The sequence below is a fragment of the Camelus bactrianus genome, chromosome 13 (genome assembly GCF_048773025.1).
Source record: "Camelus bactrianus isolate YW-2024 breed Bactrian camel chromosome 13, ASM4877302v1, whole genome shotgun sequence".
Classification (NCBI taxonomy): domain Eukaryota; kingdom Metazoa; phylum Chordata; class Mammalia; order Artiodactyla; family Camelidae; genus Camelus; species Camelus bactrianus.
In genome coordinates this window covers 54,824,093-54,850,955 of record NC_133551.1, presented here as the reverse complement: position 1 = coordinate 54,850,955, position 26,863 = coordinate 54,824,093, and the positions used below count along the sequence as shown (strand labels likewise).

General features: G+C 35.0%; 1 protein-coding gene across 1 annotated transcript; it reads left to right on the top strand.

Annotated features, from left to right (window-relative positions):
* Positions 1 to 616: 616 nt before the first annotated feature.
* ZMYM1 (zinc finger MYM-type containing 1) lies at positions 617 to 24,866 on the top strand. Its single transcript, XM_010959922.3, has 9 exons — positions 617 to 721; positions 9,763 to 9,932; positions 11,138 to 11,210; positions 11,405 to 11,654; positions 17,368 to 17,542; positions 20,057 to 20,210; positions 21,073 to 21,210; positions 21,391 to 21,428; positions 21,781 to 24,866. Exons 2-9 carry the CDS (start codon positions 9,837 to 9,839, stop codon positions 24,076 to 24,078), a joined length of 3,222 nt encoding a protein of 1,073 aa, XP_010958224.1. The 5' UTR covers positions 617 to 721; positions 9,763 to 9,836; the 3' UTR covers positions 24,079 to 24,866.
* Positions 24,867 to 26,863: the final 1,997 nt, after the last annotated feature.

Here is a 26,863-nt window from a genome sequence, read left to right as displayed (position 1 = left end):
TAATATTTCAGGAAGTATGATCGAAGACAGGATTGCAATATATTCATCATTCAACTTTACTTATCTTTTATATTCCTATTATGACTTGAAGAATAGCACAAGTGTTTGTTCTTATACTTTTTAAGGTGCTGAAACTGTTAATTTGTTAAATAGTATTTAAAATAACCATGACTTTCGCCACACTGTTTTGGGATTATTTTAATGTTACTATACTAAGAGTGCCGCAAAATGTAAGAAACCTGAAGCCCCTCCGCATTTCTGCGAATAATTCCTTTTATGGAAATTCACTCTGTACCTAGCACTTTACTAACCATTGCCTTTCTAATCTTCACAAATTTATAACATAGGTAGTATAATTATCCTCGTTTCCAGGATGAGGAAATTGGGATTTACAGAAGTTGCCAAAAGAGCCATCTCTCGAAATCAGGAAAGCTAATTGCCTCTCCTGAGCTCTGAGTCAATCTCGACGATGCCCTCTAGCTGCGGCTTCGAGGGTAAGCGCCTAGTCGGCCGTCTGGGCTCTAACCCTCCCCGTCTCCCACCTCCTTTCCTGCCCCAAGACCGCCTTTCCAAGCACATGGAGTAGACGCCCGGCCGGGCCGGCTGCACTGCGCATGCTCGGCCGCAGAGCACGACGGGAAAGGGGCAGGGCCTGAGAGACCGTTTCGCGTCGAAGTTCGTTTGAGAAACGTCGCGCGGCGAGCGTACCTGAAAGAAACTGGTAAGCTTCCTTAAGCGGCTGTGGTGCCGGTCTTTATGCCCGTACTTTACCGGAGAAGGGCTGAGAGTTTCGGCACTCGGAGGGAGGATGAGGCGTGGGGGAGGGCCGGGGTTCTAGGTGCCCGGCCCTGCGTGCAGATGCCGCCATATGGGGGTCGGGAATTCAGGGTCAGGCCCCTGGATTGTACTTGTGGTCTCCTTTAACCTTGCCCTCGAGAGTCGGGTCGTCGTTGCCCCCCGGTTTCCAGCGTTTCTCGCCGCCCACTGCTCCTGCGCCGTAACTGGGCTTTCAGTCTTTGGTCTCCGCGGCTTCCGTTTCTAAAACGTTGACTTGATCACACTTGTAGATCTCCTTCGTTAAGCAACGATGCTTTCAAACTTAAAAAAAATCTTAGGACTTCTTTTGCAAAAAGAAGTGCAAGGAATCTTAGCTAAAAGAGATGTTTACCGTAAAAGTTTGGCTTGTGATAAATTCATATTTGTAATGGGAATTAGATGAAGGTGCCATCTTTATCACTTTTTCAGTATTTTGCTTTAGTGCACAGGATTGAAAGTATCTTGGTTTGCATGGACTGGTGTTTGCAAATGGTGACATTTTTAGCTTTCTCAAGATGCAGTCTCATCATACTTTTCAGTTAATCTGAACTGAAAGCTTGGAAGTGGGTGAGTGGAGAATTTCCTCTTTAAGAGTTGACTCCCTAATAACATTTGACGATAGCTTGTGTTTCTCATCAGAAATATGTAAGACAAGAAGCCTCCGAAATTTGTAACAGGAACTATATTACACTTAGCCCTGTCGGAATCAGGACTCAACACTTCGCCCATTTAACTCTAGGCTGAGGCAAGAGCAGCACTGTAGATGCCCTTGCTAAAATGGTGAATTCGCTTCTAGGATTTTCTATGGGTGGTATACAGGTCAGAATCCAAAATGCATACGTGCAAAGCTGTAACCTTCCTCATCAATGACACAGCTACAAGGAATTGAGCTGTATTCACCCAGATGGCAGGAAAAGCTATTTTCTGAAGGTCTCTTGTTAATCTAGCACAAATTAGTGCTTTGGAAGTCTCCAAAATTACTTAACTTTCGGTATGTAACACAGTTAAGTGTATCTCATGGTTTTACTAGTTTTTTTAGAGTAAATTTTTATTTAAAAAGCAAAATACGAATTAAATGTTTTCTGAACTCCCCAAGCTACTAACTTACAAGGTTAAGTTCAAACATCTGATGTTCAAGGACCTTCCTGATGTGACCCATGTCTGCTTTTCCAACTTAATTTCCTTCCACTAGCACTCTTGTATTTTATCTTTATCTTTTTATAGCTCCCATATATTTGTGTTTTTCCACATGCTGTCCCTGTACTTGGAATATACCCCATTATTGCTTCTTAGACACCTACTTTAAAACGTAGCTCAAATTTCATCTTCTGGAAGACTGCTTTGACCATCTTCTCTTCCCTCATTTCTGCTTTGTACCTTGTATACATTTACACTGCTGCAGTTATCATACTATGCTAGGCAGTATTATGAGTGTCTGCACATCCTAATTAACTCTGTAACCCCAGTACCTATGTACTTCATGAGTAGTGGGCCTACATGAGCCTACAGAACTACGAATGGGCATTTTAGTTTGGTTTAAAAAGCATTTAGCCTTCCATTCCAGTCTTCCTATCATGCCAGTAAAAGAGCTTGCAGAATTCAACGGAGTAAAACAAATGTTTGCGAAGTGTAATGCATGAAGAAGTAGCTGTAAAGCAAAGAAATTAGTATACCTGCTTCTGGATGCTTACAATTAATCATTGTATTTTTACTTTGGTCCATACCACACCATCTTAATTACTATGGCCTTTTTGGAAGTCCTCCAACTTTTTTCTTGAGATTGTAAAGACTGTCTAGGTTGTGTATGTTTTATATACGTTATAATCATCTTGCAAGTTCCACAAAAACTCCTACTGGGATTTTGATCTGTAGCTCAATTTGGGGAAAACTGACATAAAACTTTTGAGTCAGTGAGCATGCTGTATCTATTTAGATCTTCCTTAATTTCTCTCAGCATTGTTTTGTTTTCAGTCTAGAGATTGTGACATAGCTCATTACCTTTATCCCTGTATTTGATGTTTTATGATGTTATAGAAAATAGTTATTTCAAATTTTTAATTTTCTAATTGTTCTAGTACAAATAAATATAATTGATTTTTTTAATATTGACCTTGCTAAATTTACTTAAATTTCAGCAGTTATTTGGAGATTCTTTTGGATTTTCTATGTATACATGCCATCTATAAATAATAACAATTTTACTTATTTCTTTTCAAGATTTTTTTTCTTGCATTATTAACCTGGCTGGAATCTCTAGTACAGTGGTGAAGAGAATTGATAAGAGAGGAGATTTTAAACTAGTGTCCTTGTACTATCCTGTGATTCTGCTAAATTCACTTATTCTAGTAGTATTTATTGGGATAGAGTGAGAGGAAGAGGAGATTCCTCAGGGTTTCCTATATGCACGATCATGCTATCTACAAATACAATTTGTTTACTTCTTCCTTTTCTAATCTTTATGCCAAATTTCCTTTGAGTACTTCTCTTGAGCTTCAAGAATTTCCTTCAGCATTTCTACAGTGTAGGTTTGTTGGTGATAAATTCTCACCATTTTCATTTATCTGAAAATGTCCTTATTTCACCTTTATTTTTGAAGGATATTATTTACTGACCATAGAATTTTAGATAGTTCCTCCACTTCCCCCAAGCATTTTAAAAATATTCCATTGGACTTCACTGTTTCTGACAGGAAGACAACTTTCATTCTTATTTTTGTTACCCTGTGTGTTAATGTCCTTTTTCTCTATCTGCTTTTAAGATTTTCTTTTTATCTTTGGTTTTCACCAGTGTGACTATGATGTGCATAGTTGTGTTTTCCTTTATAGTTATCTTATTTGTTATTCATAGAGCTTCTTGATTCATGTGATTTGATATTTTTGTTCATTTTGGGGAAATTATCCAGCCAGTATTTCTTCAGATATTGCTTCTGTTGCATTGTCTGTTTTCTATTATTTTGAGACTCTTTTTGCATGTGTATCAGACCTTTTTGCTGTCCCACATGTTGCCTACATTATTTGTATTTTTATCTTTTTATGCATCAGTCTGACTACTTCCACTAACCTGTCTTCTATTTCACTGTTATAATTAAATTCATCTATTGAATTCTTAATTTCCGTATTTTATCCAATTCTCAAATTTCCATGACTTTTTTTTAATTTATCGCGGAACTCTGCTGAACTTTTCCATCTTTTTCTCTATTAGACACATCAAAGGGGAAGGGTGTAGCTCAGTGACAGAGTGCATGCCTGGCACGCACAAGGCCCTGGGTTCAATCCCCAGTACCTCCATCAAATAAATAAATACCTAATTACCTCCCCCCAAAAAACAACAACAACAAAAACACATCAAAGTCCTCACCTGATAACACCAATATGAGTCACCTGTAGGTCTGTTTCTACTGTCTTTTTTTTCCTCTTGGTTTTCAGTCTTGTTTGGGGGCATGGGGTGGCAAGGGGAGTTTGCCCCAAAGATTTTTATACTGGACATTGTGGTTGGAAATCTTTAGAGACTCCTCCAGAGACGGCTGCATTTCATTTTGGCAGGCAGATAGTACTAGCAGATTACATTGATCCTGTTGAGGGATCCTGTTAGGCATTGATTGCTAGGGCTGATCTATTTGGGTTTGCCCTTCAAGGAAGTAGTCTTTTCTGCTGCAGTGTGGTGGCCCTTACTCTTAGGGCACGGCTCCCCGAGTCTCAAGTGAAAGTCCCCTCTTCCTTAGCTGGGCTTAAATTTCAGCTGTTCTTAGTGTTGCAAAGCTACTATAATCTCTTTTCAGGTCTTTAATCTCCCACCTGCTATTTTCTGCTAGGTTTTTTTGGAGTCTTGGTCTGTAGATGTGCAGTTTTGGAGTCAGCTAATGGGAGGGGGGATATTTGTATGCAGATTTGGGGCTTATTGCTCTGAGGTTCTCCCCTCTCCCAGATTGTGCCTTTTTCGTTCTAACAACTTAGGCAACTCAGAACTCCTGCCTCCTTAGGTCACTATGCTGCTAGTTTCTGCTTAGGCTTTTTCCTCTATCCTGGCAAGTGCCCTCAGGGGAAAAGCCTGTCAGTTTTCTGATTGTTTCGGGAGGGTTTAGCATGCTTAAAGCTACTTTGTTATGCCTAGTTTTATCAGCTTTATTTTTAATTCTTGCCAATCTGGTAAAATCTGGAGCTGAGTTGGTTTAGAAGCTGAGTAAAATTTGAATAGGCAAAAAAATGACTTTGCATGAGGAGAACACTATAAGCACAAGTATAGTGGGGAGGAATTAAAGTGAAGCAATTTGAAACATCAACTTTGATGTAATAAAATTTGTATTTAAGGAAAGACAAAAAGTTTTAAGCGTGAAATTCTTTTTCTCTTTGGGCCTCTTCCCTCCCTCTTTAGTGTGCAGTGTTACCTATACATTGTACATTAACCAGACCTCCTCAAAGGTGGGAATGCATGCTGGACTGTAAGGATCAATTTTTCCCCCTTTCTTCTGAGGCTAGCAATATAACTTGTTAAAAGATTAGCATTCTTTCCCAGCTCTGTAAGAGACCTTGGTGATTTGCTGCTCGCTTTGTATGTGCTTACCTGGATTGTGTGTCTTTGATAAACTTTATGTAAAATGTCAGTATCTCATTTTGATATATGATCCCTTGTCTCAAAAATGTACATGATTGTGCCTTCAACTTCTAACAGGTGAAGCAGTCCTCACAGCTTTCTGAGAGATTATCTCCCAGGTTATAAATCCTCAGATTGGCTCAAATAAAATTCTCTTTCTTAGATTGACTATTGATTAATTTTTCATCAACAGGTTTATGTATATAGTATTGTACTATTTTTCTAGGAGGAAAGTGTCTGTATTCCAGCTAGAGATTTGTTTGTGTGTCCAGAAGTTATTCCTTATAACTTGCAATTTCTTTTTGTTTTTATTGAAGTAGTTGATTTACAATGTTTACATTTGTGTTAGTTTCAAGTATACAGCAAAGTGATTCAGTAAAATACATTTTTCAGATTATTTTCCATTATAGGTTGTTGCAAGATATTGACTATAGTTCCCTGTGCTATACAGTAAATCCTTGTTGCTTATCTATTTTATGTATAGAGGTTTGTATCTGTTAGTCCCATACTCCTAGTTTATCTCCTCCCTTCCTTTTCCCCTTTGGTAACCATGTGTTTGTTTTCTGTGTCTGGGAGTCTGTTGCTGTTTTGTATACAGATTCATTTGTATTTTTAGATTACACTTACAAGTGATATCATATAATTTTTCTTTCTCTGCCTTGCTTACTTCACTTGGTATGATATTCTGTAGTTCCAGCCATGTTGCTACAAATGGCAATATTTTGTTTTTATGGCTGAGTAGTGTTCTGTTGTACATATATTCCACATCTTCTTAAACCAGTCATCTGTTGATGGACACTTGGGTTTTTGTGAATAGTGCAGCTATGAACATTGAAGTTCATGCATCTTTTTGAATTAGAGTTTTCTCCAGATAGATGCCCAGGAGTGGGATTCCTGTCTATATGTTTTGGAAATTAAGCCCTTGTTGGTATTTTCTCCCAACTGTAGGTTGTCTTTTCATTTTTGTGGTTTCCTTTGCTATGCAAAAGCTTGTGAGTGATTATGTCTCATTTATTTTTGCTTTTATTTGTTTTGCCTTTGGAGACTGATCTAAGAAGATATTTCTATGATTTATGTCTGAGAATGTTTTGCCAATGTTCTCTTCTAGGAGTTTTATAGTATCATATCTTATATTTGGGTCCACATTTTGAGTTTATTTTTGTATGTGGTGTGAGGGAGTGTTCTAATTTCATTGATTTACAGCTTTCCCAACACGGCTTGCTGAAAAGACTGTCTTTTCTCCATTGTATGTTTTTGCCTCCTTTGTTATAGATTAATTGACCATAGGTGTGTGGGTTTATTTCTCTGTTCTGTTCCATTGATCTCTATGTCTGTTTTTGTGCCAGTACCATGCTGTTTTGATTACTGTAGCTTGTCATATAGTCTGAAGTCTGGAAGGGTTATGCCTTCAGCTTTGTTCTTTCTCTTTTACAGTTCCATGTAAATTTTAGGATTATCTGTTCTGGTTCTGTGAAAAGTATCATAGGTATTTTGATAGGAATCGCGTTATATCTGTAGATTGAGTTAGGTAGTATGGCAATTTTAAAATATTAATTCTTATCCAAGAACAAAGGATATCTTTCCATTTCTTTAGATCATCTTCAGTTGCTTTTTACAGTGTTTTATAGTTTTCAGCATATAGATCTTTCACCTCTTGTAAATTTATTCCAATTTTTTTTTTTTGGAATAATTTTGGAAGAGATTTTGTTTGTTTTTTTTTTTAACTTTCTCTTTCTGATACTCATGTTTTACTATAAAAACAAATGTGAATTTTGTTTTCTGCTCCATCATATAGCTCTCTATGGTTTAAACTAAAATGTTTTAAATTACTTGTTGCCAAGTAGTATTAACCAGCGGGAACCATGTTTCTCTTATTACTGTTAATAGTCTCCAACACATCTGTAGTTTAGCCCCAGTTTGGAAAGATGGGTGGGACTATATTAAAAAGAGATCTCTAGAACATATTTTACTCCTATGTTATTTGAAAAGGAAGTAATTTATTATTCATATATGTCTCTCTTTTTGTTTCTTTAGTAGCTAAAGAAATGTTATATACCATTTTCCTCTGCCTCAGAAATATATTTTAGATTACTTACATTTTCAGAGTACTTTCTATTCTTTGCCTGTGTGATGACTGACATGTTTGAAGGGATTCCAAGATGCCAGAACTCATAGATGTTTTATTTTTAATTAATGTTTAGACTTGCATAGCATATTTACTTTCAGGTGAAGGGAATCTACTTAATGACAGTCTAGTAGTTCATTTCCTGTGAGTTTTGCTTTGCTGGTTGTATGTAATGCTCAGATGGGTTGAGCGAGGCCGTATCAGCTCTATTGCACTTCACAGTTAGGCTTTATTTAATTTTCTGCCTTGTTGATAGAGGCTTTCAGTAAAAGCTGAGTTAAAGATTAGGGTGAGGTAGGTGATTAAGCCCCAACCTCAAAAATAAAAGATAATAGCAGAATTTGGGGGTCTTTCGTGTACTAACTCAGATAAACCATAGACCTGGAATTACTGCAGTAAGAACTTTGACTTAACCATATCTGTTTTAGTTATCCCCTACCCTCCATAATCATTAATTGTAAAGCCCTTTTTTAAAAAGTGTACCCATTTTTCTTGGAGGTGATATAAGAAGGGGAATCCTGGACACTTGTTCTCTGCAGCCAAACTAGGATGGCAGGAAGAGAAAGAGTTCCATAGGATTTAGAATTGGAGGTGGCAGCTACCAGAAAAACGGAAAATAGACCTCAATTAAAGAAGGACACAAGGAATGAGTCTGTCCTTGAAAAAGAGGCCATGGGGCCGAACAATCAAAAGACTCCTATAGTTCCTCAAAAGTTACAAAGTGGTATTCTTTTTTAAGCTTGAATGCTCAGCAATCTTTTATATTGTGATTTTGGATTTTAGCTATTGTTAAAAAACAAAAATTCAATCTAGTAAATTTGAAGATCTAATTGACTATATTCATGAGTCGGGCAGTATCCCGTCTAGTAAATAGAAGGGCACTCCAAGGAGCTGTACAAAATGGAAGGTTTTTATAGGCAGAAAGAGAGTAGGACAAAGAAACTAAAAGAGTATTTTAGGTAAGGTCACCTTCCTTTAGAGAAAAGCAGAGGAGTCTTAGGCAAATTACCTCACTAGTGCTACCAGGAAATTAACAGACTAATTGACTTAAAATTCCACTCCAGTGAGAGGGTGAAACTGAAGTTAGGTTAGGTGTTTTAAGTCTTGGTGGAACTCAGCACAAGTGATTCCATTTGGGGCTGTTGTTTCTTTTTTAACACTGTTTACCAAAAAGGAATCCATTCATGGAGGGTTGGGGGCATTAAGTAGAGGAAAATAGATTCAAGACATAATTAGAAGGTATATTTGATACAATTTGTTGATTAAATGTAGGGATTTGTGAAGAACAGGAATTTAGGACTACCCTTAGATTTCTGGCTTAGGAAATTGGGTATACACCATAATGCCATTTCCCAAGAAAGGGATGTATGTAAAGCAGGTTTTGGGGGATAATATAAGAGTATAGTTTTAGATCTCTTGAGTTTGCGGGACTTGTCAAACATCCAAGTGGAGAAATTTAAGAGACAATTAGGTATATGAGCTGAGCACAGGCATATGGGGGAAATTAGCCTATAGATAATAGTTGAATCCGAGCTTGTACTCTTAGAGCAAGCAAGAAGAGTTCTGAGGAATTGTGCTCTGGAGGAACACAAATATTTAGAAGCAGGTGAAATAAATGTTTGAGAAGAAAATTGGCAAAGAAGTAGGAGGAGAAATGGGTCTTGGAGTCATGGGATTCAAGGAAGGAGAGAATTTCAAAGAAAGAATAGTCAGAATGTATGTAAATGATTCTATGGGACGAACCAGTAAGGTGGGGAAGAGGTGTTGAAGATACAAATGATAACCAGCTCTGTAGGAGGGCAGTGGGGTGGTTGGAGAGGTAGTGAGTGTGGGTGATTGAATTAACCTCAGATAGGCAGCTTTACATTTTCTAAGACTTTGTAAGTTAAAAATGAACTTGTGAGAATAAAGATGTTTAAAAGGGCATGGAGCAGGGACCAAGAAAAATAAATAAATAAAATTGTGGGTTTGGTGGTTTTATACTATAGTCAGGCTTAGGGGAACAGAAATGGAGAAAACTAGTCCCAGAAGAAAGCATGGAGGGTTATCTACTGGAGAAGTGTAAAGCAGTGCTATATTGGGGAGTAATGGATGAAGAGAAGGAAGCCAGTATTACTGTGAAAAAAGCGAGCAAGCTGTCTAAAGAACCTTTATGCTTCCAGAAAATTACTACATTTGAAGAGACTACCTTTTAAAAATCAGACTCTTCATCAATTCATATATTATTTTAGGAATCTGGAAACTATTCCCCAAGAAGAAACCCATTAGTTTGGAACTGGAGGATTTTTTTGTATTAGACACTAAGATGAAAGAATCAATGATAGATGGTGAATGTGACAAGGCAGTGGCACCGCAACTGAAGAGGCTAGGTGAAATTAAGACAGAACCCAACAATGCTCAGGTAAATATTTTACCTTATTTTCTTTCTTCTAGAGTAGCTTTAATTATAAATTTTAATTATGCAGATGCTGCTTTATTGGTTGAAAATCTTAATTCTTTACCTTCCCCAAAGCAGTTGACCGAATAATACAGTATGTGCTAAGTGTGATAATGGGTATATGCAAGAATGTGAGAGAATGGACTGTTTGGAAGTGGGTTTGGGGGTTGATAAAAGGATTGCTTAGGGGTATTATGGGCCTAGATGACATTAACACATTTTTGTTTTCATTTTCCTTAAGTTGAAACAATAAATATAACTAATTAAGTGTTTTTATGCTTCTGTCTCTATTAAATAATAGAATTAGTACATTTTAAATTCTTAGAATTTTTTCTTTATTGTTTATCCAGATTAGTTTCATGTTCATTAAACTTTTTTAGACATATCAAATGCTAAAGAACCTGTAAAGGATAAACTAAATCAAGCTGTGTTTTGTAAATTGGGCCCAATTTGCTTAGAATGTTTGTATATGAACCGGCTGAAATTTATAATGAAATGAAAAGTAATTTCATTTTTGATTTATTTTTAGTACTAGGTTTAGAAATAACCAAAAGTAAATCAGTACCAAGTAAGGGTATGATTCCCATTGAGTTGGTGACAGTGGGGAATGTTGTCTATCTAGGAAGTATCTGTTGTTTCTTCAGTAGGTTTCTTGTACTTTCAAAGACATAGATCCAGTTTCGGTAGATTGCCTGCTGCTCTGAAAAAATCGTCCTTTGTAAGACTCATTCAGCCCAATCTAACAATTTTTGTGGGGTTTTTTGTTTTGTTTTGTTTTGTTTGTTTACTTTTTTATTGAAGTATAGTCAGTTTACAATGTTGTGTCCATTTCTAGTGTACAGCATCAATTTCTGTGTTTAAGGTCTTTATGAAGACAGCTGTTAGTGATTAGAACAAGGAGGGATAATAGGTGTCATTATTGAGTGTTTCTATTCTCTGTAGTAGCTACTGAGGGACTGTGTTAACAAAATTTATAAAGTCATATCTAGGTACTATAAAAATATTATAGTACTTGATTGGTGTTATCAGCCAAAAGTCACCAAAAGAGGAGTGCTTACTTATGTACTACGGTTCAGTTCAATTATACAATTCACTGAACAGATATGAGCATAATATATCATTTTCTGTTGATTGACTGGTTGGTATCATTATTTTCTACTCTCTTTTAGGAGTATTGTCAAGCCCAACAGCCCAAAACTCAGGAGAATGAACTGAAAATAAACACTACGTTTTCAGACAGTGGTAATAGAATTAAGTTAATCATATTTATTTTGACCAATATTATAGATAACTCAATTTATTCTACTTTTTTAGAATGCCTTTGAATAATGCATTGTTTGTTTTGGGTTTCAAGTCCAAGAGAAGTAACCTGAAAGAATGAATACTTAATTTTATGTAAATATTAATTTTTTTCCTTCCTGTTCTGTGTGTTATAGCTTCTCAGTTGACTACAGGCATGCAGCTTTCTCTGGCATCATCTGGCATGAATAAGATGCTTCCTTCGGTTTCAACCACAGCTATTCAGGTTTCCTGTTCTGGTTGTAAAAAAATACTTCAGAAGGGGCAAACTGCTTATCAGAGGAAAGGATCTACTCAGCTATTCTGCTCCACACCGTGCATCACAGAATACATTTCATCTGCCAGTTCACCAGCTCTTCCCAAGAAAACTTGTTCAAACTGCTCAAAGTATATAATTCTAAATTATGCCCCTTTTACTTCCCTACATAGATCTCGATCAGAATCTTGGTTGTAATTTCCTACAGTTTCTTTTTTTCTAAAGAAGTAATCACCTTGGTTTAGTGAAAAGAAGCTGCTTCTGCTTTCAGTGACTCTAACTCAGTCTTCAGAAATCATTTTTTGTTTATCAAGAGATTTGCAGAAATTAAAATAATAGGAGTTCTGTTTAATGACTTCTGAAACTTACTTTCCTGTTATTTTTATTTGAAATTCTCTATAAGTGGGGTTATTGCTTACCCATTCTATTTAATTATTTAACTGTATAGGGAGCAGCCTACTAAAAATTAGTCATATGACAGTTATTTTGAATCTTCCAAGGTGTAAAATTATATAATGTTTCTTTTGTAATGGCAAATTAAGTTGTTTAATTCTTTTGAAAAATGGAATGGCCATAGGTAAACATAGATGTATGTATGTAATCTTTTTAAGTTTTCTATGAACTATTATTGGGTCTTTTTTCCTAACTTTTTTCACATATGTAAGGCAATTTAGGTAAGGAGAAAGGAAGTAGTAGTGATTTCATAATGTCCAGAACTTTGAATTCTTATCTTGTTATGTATAAAGGATCAATGCTTTGAGAGTCCTATAGTACTATAATTCTGGTTTGTTAGTTAGTATCCATTAAATGCTAATGTTAACTTTTAAATGTCTTTGTTTCAGAATAAGAAAAAACATAGGCCACCAATTTTGCTACTAAATATAATAAATTCCTTTCAAATAACATCTTGTTCTGGAATCAGGTTGCCATAATCTTGCTTCCTCAGTTTACATTTTGCTACTCAAATTCTGACCCTTGAGTAGCTATATCAAGTTCATCTAGGAGCTTGTTAGAAATGCAGAATCTCAGGTCTCACCCAGACGTACTGAATCAGAAGTGCATTTATCCCCAGCTGATTCATATACATGCTAAAGTCTGAAGAGCACTGAGAACTTTTCTTAGTATTCCTATCTGTTTTGTGAAATGTACGTAAGAATTATGATGATTAAATAATATATTTAAGTGATGAGAACAATACTGACATGTAACAAGAACCCAATAAATGTTAGCTATCACTATTGTTCTGTTAACAAACTCAAACCCTTTTCTTTGGTTGCTTCAGCTCCTCATTTGGCTGCTGCTTCAGGAGTTGTTCCTTGCTTCAAGTCTTCCTTCCCAGAACTCTACTTACCTTCCTCTTGTGCTTTTTAAAACCTTTATATACATTGTCCTTTTTCTTTTTTGCTCTGGCTGTATGGCACTCTTTTCAGCATGCTTTCTTTCCCTACAGAATCATAAAACTGGAAGGGACCTTAGAGATCATCCAATCCAAACATTTTCTTTGGTTTTGAGGAAAGTGAGGCCCTGACAAGTTAAGGTCATGTTGCTGTGTTTGGAGTTTACCCATTACACATCTTCAGCAGAGCTCCCAGACAGATTGAAAAGGCTGTAGCAGGAAAGATTAGTGTGTAAGTTGTTCTCTAAGGCAGAGAAATCCAATATGAGCAAAAACACAGAACAAGCTTTACTTCCTTTGGGATAAAAATATTTTGATACAAAATAATATTTTATAGATTGGTGGAAAGGTGATGTAGTGATGCTTAGGTTGGGAGAGAATCCATTGTTCAGAGTAACCTGTGCTTTTTTCAGAACTTTTTATTCCACATTCGTTAGCCTCTTGTATTAATGTATAGTTCTCAAGATTTTAGCTAATTATCTGTTAGCTAATGGGTGAGTTTTTTTAATAGCAGTGATTTAAAATCTGTTTTGTGTCAATGTAGTTTTTATTCTAGTTCATGAACCAAGTGAAAGATAGTTTTGAAAATGACAGTTTAAATCATGTTAGAAAGAGAACTCTTTTTTGAGAGCTTTGAATTTGTGTCATTTCTGTACTTCAGTATGCCAGTTGAAACCAGCCTGAAAGCAATCAACAGAGTTCAAAATAAGCCCATGCACTAGAGCTGTAACACTCATTTGTAGGGAAGTTGTTCAGAACTATGCTCAGCATTTGGTTAATTTTAGGCACTTTCAACAAAATTCTTTTTTTTTTTTTTCTTTTGTAAGGCCTTAGTAGATTAGAAGCTCACAACCTAGTAGACTAGTAACAGTAAAAGCCAGTAAGCATTTTCAGACTTTCATGCTTCTGCCAGCAGTTTCTTCTGCCTTACTTTCCACTTGGCTAATTTCTTGCTGTCTTAAAGGTCTGCCTCAAATATCTTTACCTCTTGTCTATTCCCATACCATTCCTTCTTCTCCTCTTACTACCCCTACCCACCAAGATAATTGTTCCTTGGTCTGTGTTTTCATAGTGTACATAACTCTGAAAGCACTGATTTTAAAATTAATGTTTTTAAAGAACTGATATTGCCCCAGTTAGACTATGAACCTCTTGACATTAGGGACCAGATTATACTCATCTTTATATCCCCAAGGCCTAAACACTGCTTGGTATTCAGTGAATCCTAGAAAAGTTTTTGTCACAACTCAGGTACTGCATCTAGAGCTACTATTTTTTTTTTTTTTTTTTTTGATTGAAGTAGAGTTGATTTACAATGTTGTATTTCTGGTGTACAGCATAGTGATTCAGTTATACACACATAACATACTTTTTCACATTCATTCTCATCATAGGTTAGAGCTATATTTTAAACCAGTAAAATGACTAATGTTGTGATATTGAAAATTAACCTGTTACTTTTTGGTGCTACCTGCTTAAAAAGGCAGAAAGATTATAAAACAGACAGTCCCCAACTTACAATGATTCTACTTAATTATTTTTCGACTTTACAGTGGTGCTAAAGTGATACATGTTCAACAGAAACCTGCTTCGAATTTTAAGTTTTGATCTTTTCCTGTACTAGTGCTGTAGTATTCAGTGTGATATTCTCATGATGCTGGGCAGCGACAGTGAGCCACAGCTCCCAGTCAGCCATGTATCACGAGGGTGAACAACCATACACTTACAACCATTCTGTTTTTCAGGTTCAGTACAGTATTCAGCAAATTACATGAGATATTCATACGATTCATACTATAAAATACAATTTGTGTTAGATGATTTTACCCAACTGTAAGGTAGTATAAGTGTTCTGAGCACCTGTAAGGTAGGCTGGGCTAAGCTGTGATGGTCTGTAGATTAGGTATATTAAATGCAGTTTCAACCTTTGGTGTTTTTAATCTAAGGTGGGTTTATCTGGATGTAACCCCATCTTAAGTCGAGGAAGATCTATATGGTAAAAATTTGTAAATACTGAGGTGTTAAACAGTATTGATTTCAGGAGTTTTTCATCTGGAAGACTTAGACTGAAAGATAGTCTGAGGGTTCTAGGTATCTTGGTATTTCCTGTAGTAACAGTTCTCAAATTTTCTGGTTTCTGCACCCCTTTATACTCTTAAAAGTTTTTGAAGACCCAAAGAGCTTTAGTTTATGTAAATTACACACACACACACACACGTGTGTGTGTGTGTGTGTGTGTGTGATGTTAGAAATTAAAGCTGAGGAATTTTTAACCATTTAATTATTAACTCATTTAAAAGTAATAAACTCAGTGCATGTTGACATGAAAAATAGCCTTATTTAAATAGCCTTTTTTAAATAGCCTTTTTAAAAATTCTGTGAGGAGAAATTTTAAGAAAAATTTAGTGGGCATTGTTTTACTAGTTTTGCAAACCGCTTTACTGTATGGCTAGGTTCTCAGACAGTTTCAGAATGCTACCTCTGCATTCAGTTTGTTACAAAATGCTGTTTTGGTTGAAGTCTGAAGAAAGTCTGACCTTACAAATGAGTTATTTGGAAAAGGGAGGAGTGTTTTAATAGCCTTTCAGATATTTTGTGTATGTTCTTTGATACTACATGAGTGGTAGTTTCTTAAAGGTTAGTTGAAATGTGGAATCTGAAACCTTATCAATGAATTTTTTGCATTGTCACATTAAAATTTATTGATCTATTTATATTTTGAATGATTGTTTTACCCATGAATGATTTTTGTTGCATGCTATCATTTGGAAATTACTGGTTCGCTGAGGTATGCAGATCTTCCAGATGTTGTCATATTTCATTATGCAATATTTTAAAAGTCATGTCTAGTTTTTTTGTTTGTTTGTTTGTTTTTAATCACTCATCTCATCAAGAAAGTGTACCTATTGGGAAGCTATCAAGCTGGAGATGGCAGATACAAGTTTTCCAAAATTCTAATTCTCATTGAAAGCTCGGATTTTATCATTGGCAATGACTATTGCCAGTTGTTTTCCTTGAAGTAGCAGTCTTTATTCATTTTTGAGATAACCACCTCTCGATAATAGTTTGTCTGATAGTCATTCTTTCAAGCAAAAATGTATTCCATGAAAAAAGTGGCTAACTCAGGTTATAACTCTGTAATATTTCTACATGGGATTTGCCTTGAGACAACCATCGTACTTCATTGTGCAGGGGAAATACTTTTGCCTCTGTCCCATTTCATCTCACAGAATATTAAAACAATGTACTCAAGGATCAAGTTTTTAATCAATAACTTTTACAGTAAATGCATGGCAGTGAATACCATAAATACTGGTACATTTTGGTGCCACTGTCTTGATTTGTGCTAAATAAGGCTCTGGCAGTTTTACCCACTATTGCTTTTCTTCCCCTCCCAGTTTATTGAGGTAAAATTCATTTAACAAAAACCATTTCAGTATCATTTAGTACATTCTGACAGTGTTGTACAACTGCCACCTCTGTCTAGTTGCAAAACATTTCTGTCATCCCAAAGTAAAATGCCTTATCCCTTAAGCAGTTTCTCCCCATTCCCCTATCTCTGCCCTCCTCAACCCATGGCAACCATCAGTCAGCATTCTGTCTGTGGATTTGTATGTTCGGGATATGTCATATAAATGGAATCATACAACATGTGACCTTTTGTGTCTGGCTTCTTTCCCTTAGCATAATATTTTTAAGTTTCATCCATATTACAGCAGGTAAATCAGTACTTCATTCTTTTTTTTATAGCTGAATAATATACCACAATTTGTTTATTCATTCTTTTGCTAATGAACATTAGAGCTATTGCCATCTTTTGGCTATTGTAAATAATGCTGTTAAGAACTTGCATGTACATGTACTTTTTTGAGTCCTTGTTTTAAATTCTTTGAGGTACATACCTAGGAATTGCAGGGGCCCATCGTTGCTTTTGCACCATCAGTTCAAGTGTAAACAGTGAGAAAGGCAAATAAGATGTTCATATTATGAAAATAGTTTTGATCTTGTGAACCTTCTGAAAGTATCTGGGGAATCCCCAGGGATTTGTAGACCAAGCTTTTAAATCCTCTTGTCTTGTAGGTTCCAAAGTTCATCAGGTATGAGTATGATTTCTCATTGTCATTCTATTATTAGCACCAACTAATACAGGCCAGGTAATCCTCAAAACTGCACTATCAGATGTGTTTATAATCCTTACTTTATAGATGAGGAAATTAATAGTTAGGGAATATAAGTGATTTAACTGTTACTTACTGTAAGTGGTAGAACTAGATAACCAGATTCAAGTTTTCTTATTTAAGGGCTGATGTTACTACTGTTTCACAGTTCTTCAGGTAAATGAAACAACAGGGCAGAGAGTTACTTAAGGGAGTGGTTTAGCTTGTGAAGAGAAAGAAAGAATTACGGTAAAAAAAAAAGTTTAATGGTGACTTTGTTATTTATTTTAGAGATATTTTAAATCTAAAGGATGTAATCAGTGTCCAGCTGGAAGATACTACCTCTAGCAAAACTTTTTGCAGCCAGTCTTGTCTTTCATCATATGAAGAAAAAAGAAAACCATTTGTTACCATATGTACTAATAGCACTGCAGCCAAGTGCAGCATGTGTCAGAAGACTACTGTTGTAAGTTGCCATTTTTCTTAACCTTTAGAGACTCTAATTATTCTTAAATATCAGTTCTTACTGAATCTTTTTTTAAATCCTAGATTCAGTACTTAGTAAAACACCGGAACGTGAGCCACCATAGTCTTTGCAGGAATGCCTGTTTTTCAGAGTTTCACTCTGCTAACAACATCATCATGAACTGTTGTGAGAACTGGAGCTTACTGTTACACTAGCTCTTGTCTGTTTTGTATACTTCAGATGGAAGGACAATCTCATTAGTTCAGAGAGTATTACATCATATAAGCAAGTATGAATAAAGATCTGTTACATAAAGTGAGGACCACTGCATTTAAATTTGAATGCATAGGACTCAAATGAAAAATTGAAGATTGAGTTCCTTCCATTAGTTGGCTTGTGAAAGTTTCCACTTGAGGAAAATGTGAGGGTATAGATTTTAGCACCATTAGGAGTAGATTCAATCGGTAGGATGATGGAGATGAAATAGAAGACTTCTGACAATTCTTTCTTACATAACAATTCATGATAAATGCTTAAAGAATCTCAGGGTGATCATCTTACCTTGAAGAAAAGGCAGAGGGAAGCTTGTTTATCAACTAGATAGCCAAAATAACAATAGTCTACTGGTAAGATTAAGCCACAAAAAATTTTATCTTTAATTCCATGTATTTAATTCTCACACCTAAGCAAGGTTAAGATGAATCAGGAATGTAACATGCTTTTTCTGAATCAGGAGTCATAGGAGGCCAATGACAAATAATCCCCTGTTGCTGATAAGGAGAGCCTTGGGTGGGTGGCTTTGAGAGCAGAGAAGCTGGCCCTGCTCTGCTAGATTAAGTGGAATGAACACAGTTAGTGGTCTGAGCCCCTTTCATGAGGTGGGCCTATTTTGCTCATTCAGATGATGCTTTAAGATGCAGTTCTAGGGGGAGGGTATAGATCAAGTGGTAGAGTGCATGCTTAGCATGCACAAGGTCCTGGGTTCTATCCCCAGTACCTTTGTTTTTAAAAAAAAAAAAAAAAAACACATAAACAAATAAACCTAGTTACCTCCCCCAAAAAACTAATAGAAATTTTTAAAAAAAAAAGAAGACCTAATTCTATCCCTGTAAATTCTTCCTGTAAAAACAAGCAGTTGAAGATGGGAGTCCTAACAAGCCACAATTCAAACAGGTCATTTGTGAGCCACATCTTTTCTATAGCAGAATGCCCATACCAAGAGAGTATCCTGCCTTGGCCCAGAAATGGGAGAATGGAAGGCATGGAACCCTTTGTCTGAAAGCAAGAAATGCCATTCCTTCTTTTCTTTCTCTACCCCTCACACTCAATAAATAGACCTTGTCCAGTTTTTAAGAGCCTGTATTGAGTACTCATTAAGCCTGTGCGATGGGGCAGGGCTGATTTGGCTGGATGTGTTAAAAAGCACCACCTAACTCTGCCTGCTGTATTTAAGATATTGTGTGATAGTAATAATGGAGAAAACCCATATTGTTAGTGAACTATAATCAAGAATTACAGAAATGTTCAAATCTATGAGTCTAAACATTAGGTGGCTTTTTATTTCAAAACGGATTGTTTGGTATAATTGTAATAATTTTGGCTACATTTTCTTAATAGTATATTAGTTAAGTATTAGCTTTCCCATATGAGTAATAAATTAATTATAAATTATACCACTGTTGTTGGTTAATGTTAAATATTGGTGAATTGTATTTCTCAAAATATGAAAATTCATACTAATAAGGGACAAAAATAGCAAATTTCAGAATTACACTCTGGTTTTTGTTTCATTGTTCCTTTGCCTATCCTCTTCTTTCAGAGAAAAAGAAAATCTGTGTAAAATATTTTCATCTGTCTTTGCACTTTGTACCCATAAAAGCAGTTCTATTTCATCATTGCCATCAGTGTTAACTACTTAAGTCCAGGAATGTTGGTTCCTGTTCCACCAGAAACAATTGGTGTTGAACCTCACAGTTTCTATCCTTTACACAGTTACTGCTTACAGAATGTACTGTATTCCAGACCTCTCACTGCTTGTATTCTGCTTTCTTATAATATGCTTGCAATTTTTACCATGAAGTTAGCCTAGAAAACAGTGATTCCTACAGCATGGTGCAATGTATGTTAGGTACCCTTTTCTGGCTCGTCCTTAGCTGTGGAAGGCTTTCCTGAGTTGATGCCTAAGCTGGCATTGAAGAAAGACTTATAAGACTTTTGTTCATTTGTCCAGTTGGCTTTGGTTGCCTAGGGCGGTGAACATCTTTCAAGACCACTTTCTTCATGGCTTGTATATGTATTATTGCTATTAACATATCTGACAAATAATCATAGTTATCCAATAGATTGATTTTCCTTCATTTTAGTTATTATAAACTATAGGTGTCTTTTTTCTGGTTTTTAATTAAGTGCAAAAATGTGACTTTATCATTATTATTTGTAATATTTCAACTAAGAGCAGAGGTAGTATGTTATGTCATATACCAGGAATATGAATATTATTTTACTCTCTCACAGAAACCGGCCAAAACACTTACATCTGTTCTGTGCAAATCATTGAAGCCCTCAGATGAAATGATTGAGACTACCAATGACTTGGGGAAGACAGAGCTTTTCTGCTCTGTTAATTGTTTCTCTGCTTATAGTAAAGCTAAGATGGAATCTTCTACAGGTAATATTTGTTTAGCAGTTATCAGAGGTTTAGTAACGATTGAAGAATATTACTACTTTAATTTATACCTTGATTCATTTCCAAATTAAACTGATAGTCTAAAACTTGTTTCAAAGAAATGTTTTCCAGTATTTTTACTTAAGAGGAAGACTACTACACCACCAGAGAGTTATTATATTTGTAAAGATTGTTGTGTTAGAATAGAGAATCTTGTACTTAGCCCTGCTTTGTAGAAAATAAGTCTATTATATTTTTCACATGAAGTAGAGCTAGTTATAAATACTTTGACGTTCACTAATAGAAGAGAACTGATAATCCAGGGCCAACTATGTATTCCATCAGAGAGCTTCATATTGGACCAGTGGTGCTATTTATATGGACAGTGGAGTGAATTATTTCCCTGGGGCTTATACATCATTCATACTGGCTTATTAGAGAAAACTCTGCAGTACCAGCTTAGAAACCAACCTAGCTCCATTCATATTGAGGTTTATGAATCCTGGAAGAGTTAGAAACGATACCCATTCAGAGATTCTATAATAATCTCTCTTCTGTTCTTCATGGGTAATTTCACAGTAAAGATTTGCTTGACATTTCAAGCAAATAGTATGAAAGGACTGAGAAGTTGTGTGCAAAGGTAGAAGATATGAAATGATGGGAAATGTAAATTATCAGTTTAATGTTGTTATTAATGTTATCCTAAAGAACCTGGCCATCCTTAAGTACTAATAAAAATTACTCTAGTACCCAACAGTACTTAAAGCTATTAGATATTTGCATTATAAGTTGAAATATGTTATTAAACATGTTTTTGGTTGATTGATTCTGCCTGGCTTATAAGAAATCTTTTAATTTTTATCAGTAAATGTTTCTGTGGTGCATGATGCTTCAGTGGATCGCCTTTCTCCAAAGAAAGATACAACTCCAGTTATAAGCAATATAGTATCACTGGCAGATACTCATGATGCCCTGCCCATCATGAACTCTGATGTACTACAAGGTAAAAATTGATGTGAAGACATTTGACATATACACTGTTCGCTGTGCTTGATTAGAATGTAGAATCTGTCTTTATTCTAAGTTTTCTTTTTGTTGCCTGATATGATATAAACAATTATAATTAATGATGCTATGTTATAGATTATGGTAAAGATCTTGAACTTATGCCTTATCTTAACAGGTACAGTTTCTTCAGTAACAGCAAATGTCATTACGGATGTAAGTTTTATTCTTAATGTTTTTGTTACAGTCTTCTTCTTTTTTTAAGCTTTCCTTTTTAAAATATATTTTGTATGTATGTGTGCTTAAGCATATTCGTTCCTGTTTTGATCCTGGAGCTCAAAAAGTAGAGCAGTAAATGCTTTTGATATTCACATTCAATTTCTCAGACCTCAAGTTTGACATGAAATTAATAATACTAAGTTATAAATAATTGTTCATGTTTCCCCCTAGTGGAGCTCATACTGTAACTCACCCATTGATTTTATTGTGTTAGTAGGATGGACATGTTCAATATTTTAATTATTTGAAAACTGTTCAAACAAATATTATTTTCTCATTTTCTTCCAAGATTCCTGAGAGTTCACCGAGTGAATCAAGTAATGGTGTTGCTAATAGTAGTGTGGAACAGCCAAGCCTTTCACTATCACCAGCACTCGGTCAGCATACAAGTGGCTCCAGTATGGATGTACAGAAAGATCATGTGTCAAACCAAGATGCTACATACAGTATGAAATCTATGAAAATTAGTGATGGACTATGTCACCTAAAATTTACGTCCAAAGTACAAAAAGTTAAAGGTAAATCACGAAGTATTAAAAAATCTTGGTGTTCGAATTTTCAGCAATTAGAAAACAGTATTAAAAAGGACATGGTATTCTGTTACTCGTGCCAGTTGTTCTGCCAAAAAAATTTTAGCTGTAGAGGAGAGTCATTTGCAGGCCAGGGAATTTCCAATTGGAAAAAAACTCTGGAAAAATTCAGAAAGCATGAAAAAAGTGAAATGCATTTGAAGTCATTGCAATTTTGGAAGGTATACCAGTTTTGTGATGAAGCTGTTAGTGACAGTGTATCTAATCATTCAAAACAGAGTGAAGGAAATAAGAAGTACCTAAAGCTTATAATTGAAAATATTTTATTTCTTGGAAAGCAGTGCTTACTCTTAAGAGGAAATGACCAGTCTATTTCATCTGTGAATAAAGGCAATTTTTTAGAATTGTTAGAAATTCGAGCAAAAGATAAAGGAGAAGAAATGTTTCAACTTATGAATTCACAAGTTGACTTCTATAATAGTACACAAATTCAAAATGATATTATTGAAATAATAAAGACTGAAATGTTACAAGATATTGTGAATGAGATCAATGTCTCTTCAGCTTTTTCAATAATATGTGATGAGACAGTTGATAATTCCACTAAAGGACAGCTCTCAATTTGTGTAAGATACCCACAAAAAACATCAAAGGCTGTATTAATTAAAGAAAGGTTCTTGGGTTTCATAGATGTTGAAGAGATGACTGGGACCAACTTACATAGGACTATCAAAACCTACCTGCAGCAAATTGGAGTTGATTTGAATAAAATACGAGGCCAGGCCTATGATAGTACCTGTAATTGGAGGGGAAAATTTAATAAAATTGCAGCAGAATTCAAGAAGGAAGAACCAAGAGCTTTATACCTACACTGTTACGCACATTTTTTGGATTTAGCAGTGATTAGGTTTTGTAGAGAAGTAAAAGAGCTCCGAAGTGCTCTAAATACTCTCAGTTCTTTGTTCAACACTATCCATGTATCTGGGGAAATGTCTGCAAATTTTCGAAACATTTATAAGCTAAGTCAAAATAAAACATGCAGGAAACATACATCACAATCATGTTGGACAGTCCATGATCGTACATTACTGTCTGTGATTGAGGATCTTCCAGAGATTATTGAAACACTAGAAGTTCTATCAAGCCATTCTTCAAACACAAGTTTAGCTGATGAACTGGGTGATTTGTTGACATTGGTTTCCAAATTTGAATTTATCTTTTGTTTAAAATTTCTTTATCGGGTACTAAGTGTTACAGGAATTCTTTCCAAAGAGCTTCAGAGTGAAACCATAGATATTTTTTCTTTATCTTCAAAAATAGAAGCAATTTTGGAATGTTTATCCTCTGAAAGAAATGATACCTATTTCAAAACTATGTGGAATGGAGCAGAAGAAATATGTCAAAAAATAACCTGTAAAGGTTTTGAAGTTGAAAGACCTTCATTTCAGAAACGAAGAAAAATTCAGAGAACAATAGACCTTGGCAATTCAGACAGTATGTTTTTCCCTGCCTCAACAGAAGAACAATATAAAGTTAATATTTACTACCAAGGCTTGGATACTATATTACAAAATTTAAAATTATGTTTTTCAGAGTTTGATTATTGTAAAATGAAGCAAATTTCAGAACTGCTGTTTAAATGGGATGAACCATTAAATGAAGCAACAGCCAAAGATGTCCAAGAATTTTATAAACTTGATGCAGACATCATCCCAGAGCTTAGATTTTATCGGCAATATGCAAGGCTCAACTTTGTCATAGATTATGGTTGTATCAACTTCAGCAACCTTGGCTATTTGTTTATTCAGCATGGCCTTCACAATAATATTCCTTGCATATCAGAGCTATTATATATTGCTTTATCTTGGCCAGTTACTTCAGCAAGAATTGAAAACTCATTTTCTACACTGTCTCGTCTTAAAACATATTTATGTCATACCAGGGGACAAAAAAAGCTTAGTGGCCCGGCCCTAATGGCTGTTGAGCAGGAATTGGTAAATACACTGATGGAGCCTGAAAGACTCAATGGAATTGTGGAAAAGTTTATCCTCAGGTAAAAGAAATATAATACTTACTAACTTGAATTTACCTGAAATTTTATATTTCTGTTGCATGTTATAGTTGTTTCAAATTTTTGTCTTCTAAGAAAAAAAGTTTTTTCATCAGAACGTGTAACATTTACTTTGTTCAAAATTCATAAGACACAGAATGATAGACAATGAAAAGTCTCCTTCCCTTTTTAGTATCCAGTTCCCTCTCCCAGGGAACTGCTTTTTGAATATCCTTATGGAGATACTTAATCATAAATGTACTATGTAATGCACAATGTTCTTCAACAACTTGCCTTTTTTAACTTAACATGGTATTTTTGAGATTGTCCCATATAAGAACATGAAGGGTTTCTTGACTTTTTTCTTTAAAAATGCCTAAGTTCTAATTGTATGGATATACCATTAATATATTAGAGCAGTTCCATCTGACAGACATGTTACTTTTTTCCAGCCTTTTACTGTTATAAATAATGCTGCATTTAATAACCTTGTACATAGTTCATGTTGCACATAAGTGAGTTACTATAAGGTAAAAATTTAAATTGAAGTTACTAAGTGAAAAGATTTGCACATTTTTATTTTTGATAGATATTGGCAAATTGCTTTCTGTAAGGATTGTGCCAATTTATAGTCCAGCCAACAATGTGTGAGTGCCTTTTTCCTCAAATCTTTATAAAGTGTTATAAAACATTTTGATCTTTGCCAATGTGTTAGTTGTAATGGCCTTAATCTCTGTGAAGATTAAATCTCAGAATTTTTTATTTTCACTTAAAGAATAAAATTATCTGCTTGAACCATTTGTGTTTCCTTTTCTGTGAAATCTCACATTTAAACATTAAAACTCTAAATATTGATTGGTTTTGGTTGATATAACAGTGAATGACACAATAGGAATTCTTAATACCTACTTTATGAAAACACTGCCTTTTTTCAAGTAATTTCAAAAAAAGGGCTTTTTCTGTCTTTATGCTTTAGAAAAGTTTAGACAGAGGAAATCTATTCCTCAAAGATTTAAGAGTTTAGTGGTAAATTATTTGAGCCTGGGTTTTTTGTTTTTTTTGTTTTTTTTTTTTGAGAATATTTCTCTGCCCCTTTTCACCTGCAGTTTCTTTCTCTCTCATCAATTTTTATAACTTCTAATTTTTCTAGAAAGAGCACCCATTTCATTGAGTCATTCTTTCAGATGTATTTGCTCAGAGTTGTAGAATGTAGTCTCTTAACTTGTTCTGTATACCTGTACTGACTTTCTTCATTGATCAAACATTTTCTTTATCTTGATTAGGCCAAGGCTGGTGATTTATTTAGTTTTCCATACACATTCTTAGGTTTACTTATCAATCCTTTACTTTTTAAAATTATGATTAGTTTTAACATATAAAAGAGCATAACAATTAACATTTAGTCCTATTAAATTCTAATATTTTGCCATGTTCCAGATTTTTATCTCAGAAATAAAATTATTACAGATTGAGTTAAAGCTCCCTTGCAATCTTTTCCTGGTAACATTTCTCTTGTTTTCCCCAGAGGTAATGATTATTTGGTATGCATCATTTCATGCATGTATGATTTTATACTTAATAAAATAGCCTTGTGCCACGTGTTTATAAACTTTAAGTTTACAATTCTGCAATTTGCTTTTTTTATTCAGTGTTGTTTGAGGTTTATACGTGGATTTCTAGTTTATTTACTTAACTGCTAAATACTGTTCCCATTATGAGTATACAAGTTCTTTCTTTCTCTGTTTGAATGGACATTTTATATTGTCTCTGATTTTTCATTTTTATAATACTCTAATTATCACTTTTATATGTTGTATGCACTTGTACATTCAGCAAATATTTACTGAGCAAATACTATACACCAGACACTATTTGAGCTGCTGGAGATGCAGCGGAGAATTTAAAAAAGGCCTTGACTCCAATGAAACTTAGCTTTCTATTGTGGAAATCCACAAAAGATATTAGAAGAGATTGCTTACCAACTTTTTATGTAGCTAGGTGATACACAGAAAAGAATATTTGTATGTTGCACAGGGTAAAAGATGAGGCTTTGAGAGTTGTGGCCATTTAAGTCCTTACCCAACCACCCATCCCTGGCCCGTAAGTTGGGATGGTCTGTTCTAAGGAACTTACCTAAAGGTGGACCTGAGAAGTCAAGGCTATGTGCATTTTCCACTTTAATCAGACTTCTCAGTTAGACCATTTTTCTGTTTCTACGCACAATTATCTGAGTGTCTGTTGTTTCACGTACTTAACAACATTTAGTATTGTCATTTTACTCTTTTTTATAAAGTCATTGATTTGAACTTTTATCTATTTAAAAAAAATAGAAGGTAGTTAATCTTTAATATTGAATGCTTAGTGCATATATTTTCATTGTTTTCTGTTGTGTTGAAAGTGCTTAATTAACACTGTGAACTTTCCTCCGAAGTCGCCTTTGCCTACCTTGTGCTTTTCTCATCCTCATTATTTTCTAGCTATTTGCAGTTGTGGTTTCTATCTTGTCATGGAAGCAAGAGTTAATTTCAGGAGGTTGGGTGATTTCCCAAATGTTTTATTTTTTTACTTTTTATAGTCTACTATGAAGCCAGTAATGTAACATCTAGATCTGAAAAAGAAAAAAAATGAAAACCATGATAATTAAAATAGCTGTCTTTGTTGAATACCTACTGTGTAACCTAGTACTTTTCTCAGTGCTTTACATGTTTTTTCACTTCTCAGAACAACCTATTCACTGTTAAGCTGTAACTTTTGTATCTGATTTTTAAAACCATGGTGAAATTAGAATAAAA

Coding starts and splice junctions, on each gene's coding strand:
- ZMYM1 (XM_010959922.3), top strand. CDS start 9,837: ATGAAAGAATCAATGATAGATGGTGAATGTGACAAGGCAGTGGCACCG. Junction 21,211..21,390: donor GAACTCTGATGTACTACAAG/GTAAAAATTGAT, acceptor TTATCTTAACAG/GTACAGTTTCTTCAGTAACA. Junction 21,429..21,780: donor CAGCAAATGTCATTACGGAT/GTAAGTTTTATT, acceptor TTTTCTTCCAAG/ATTCCTGAGAGTTCACCGAG.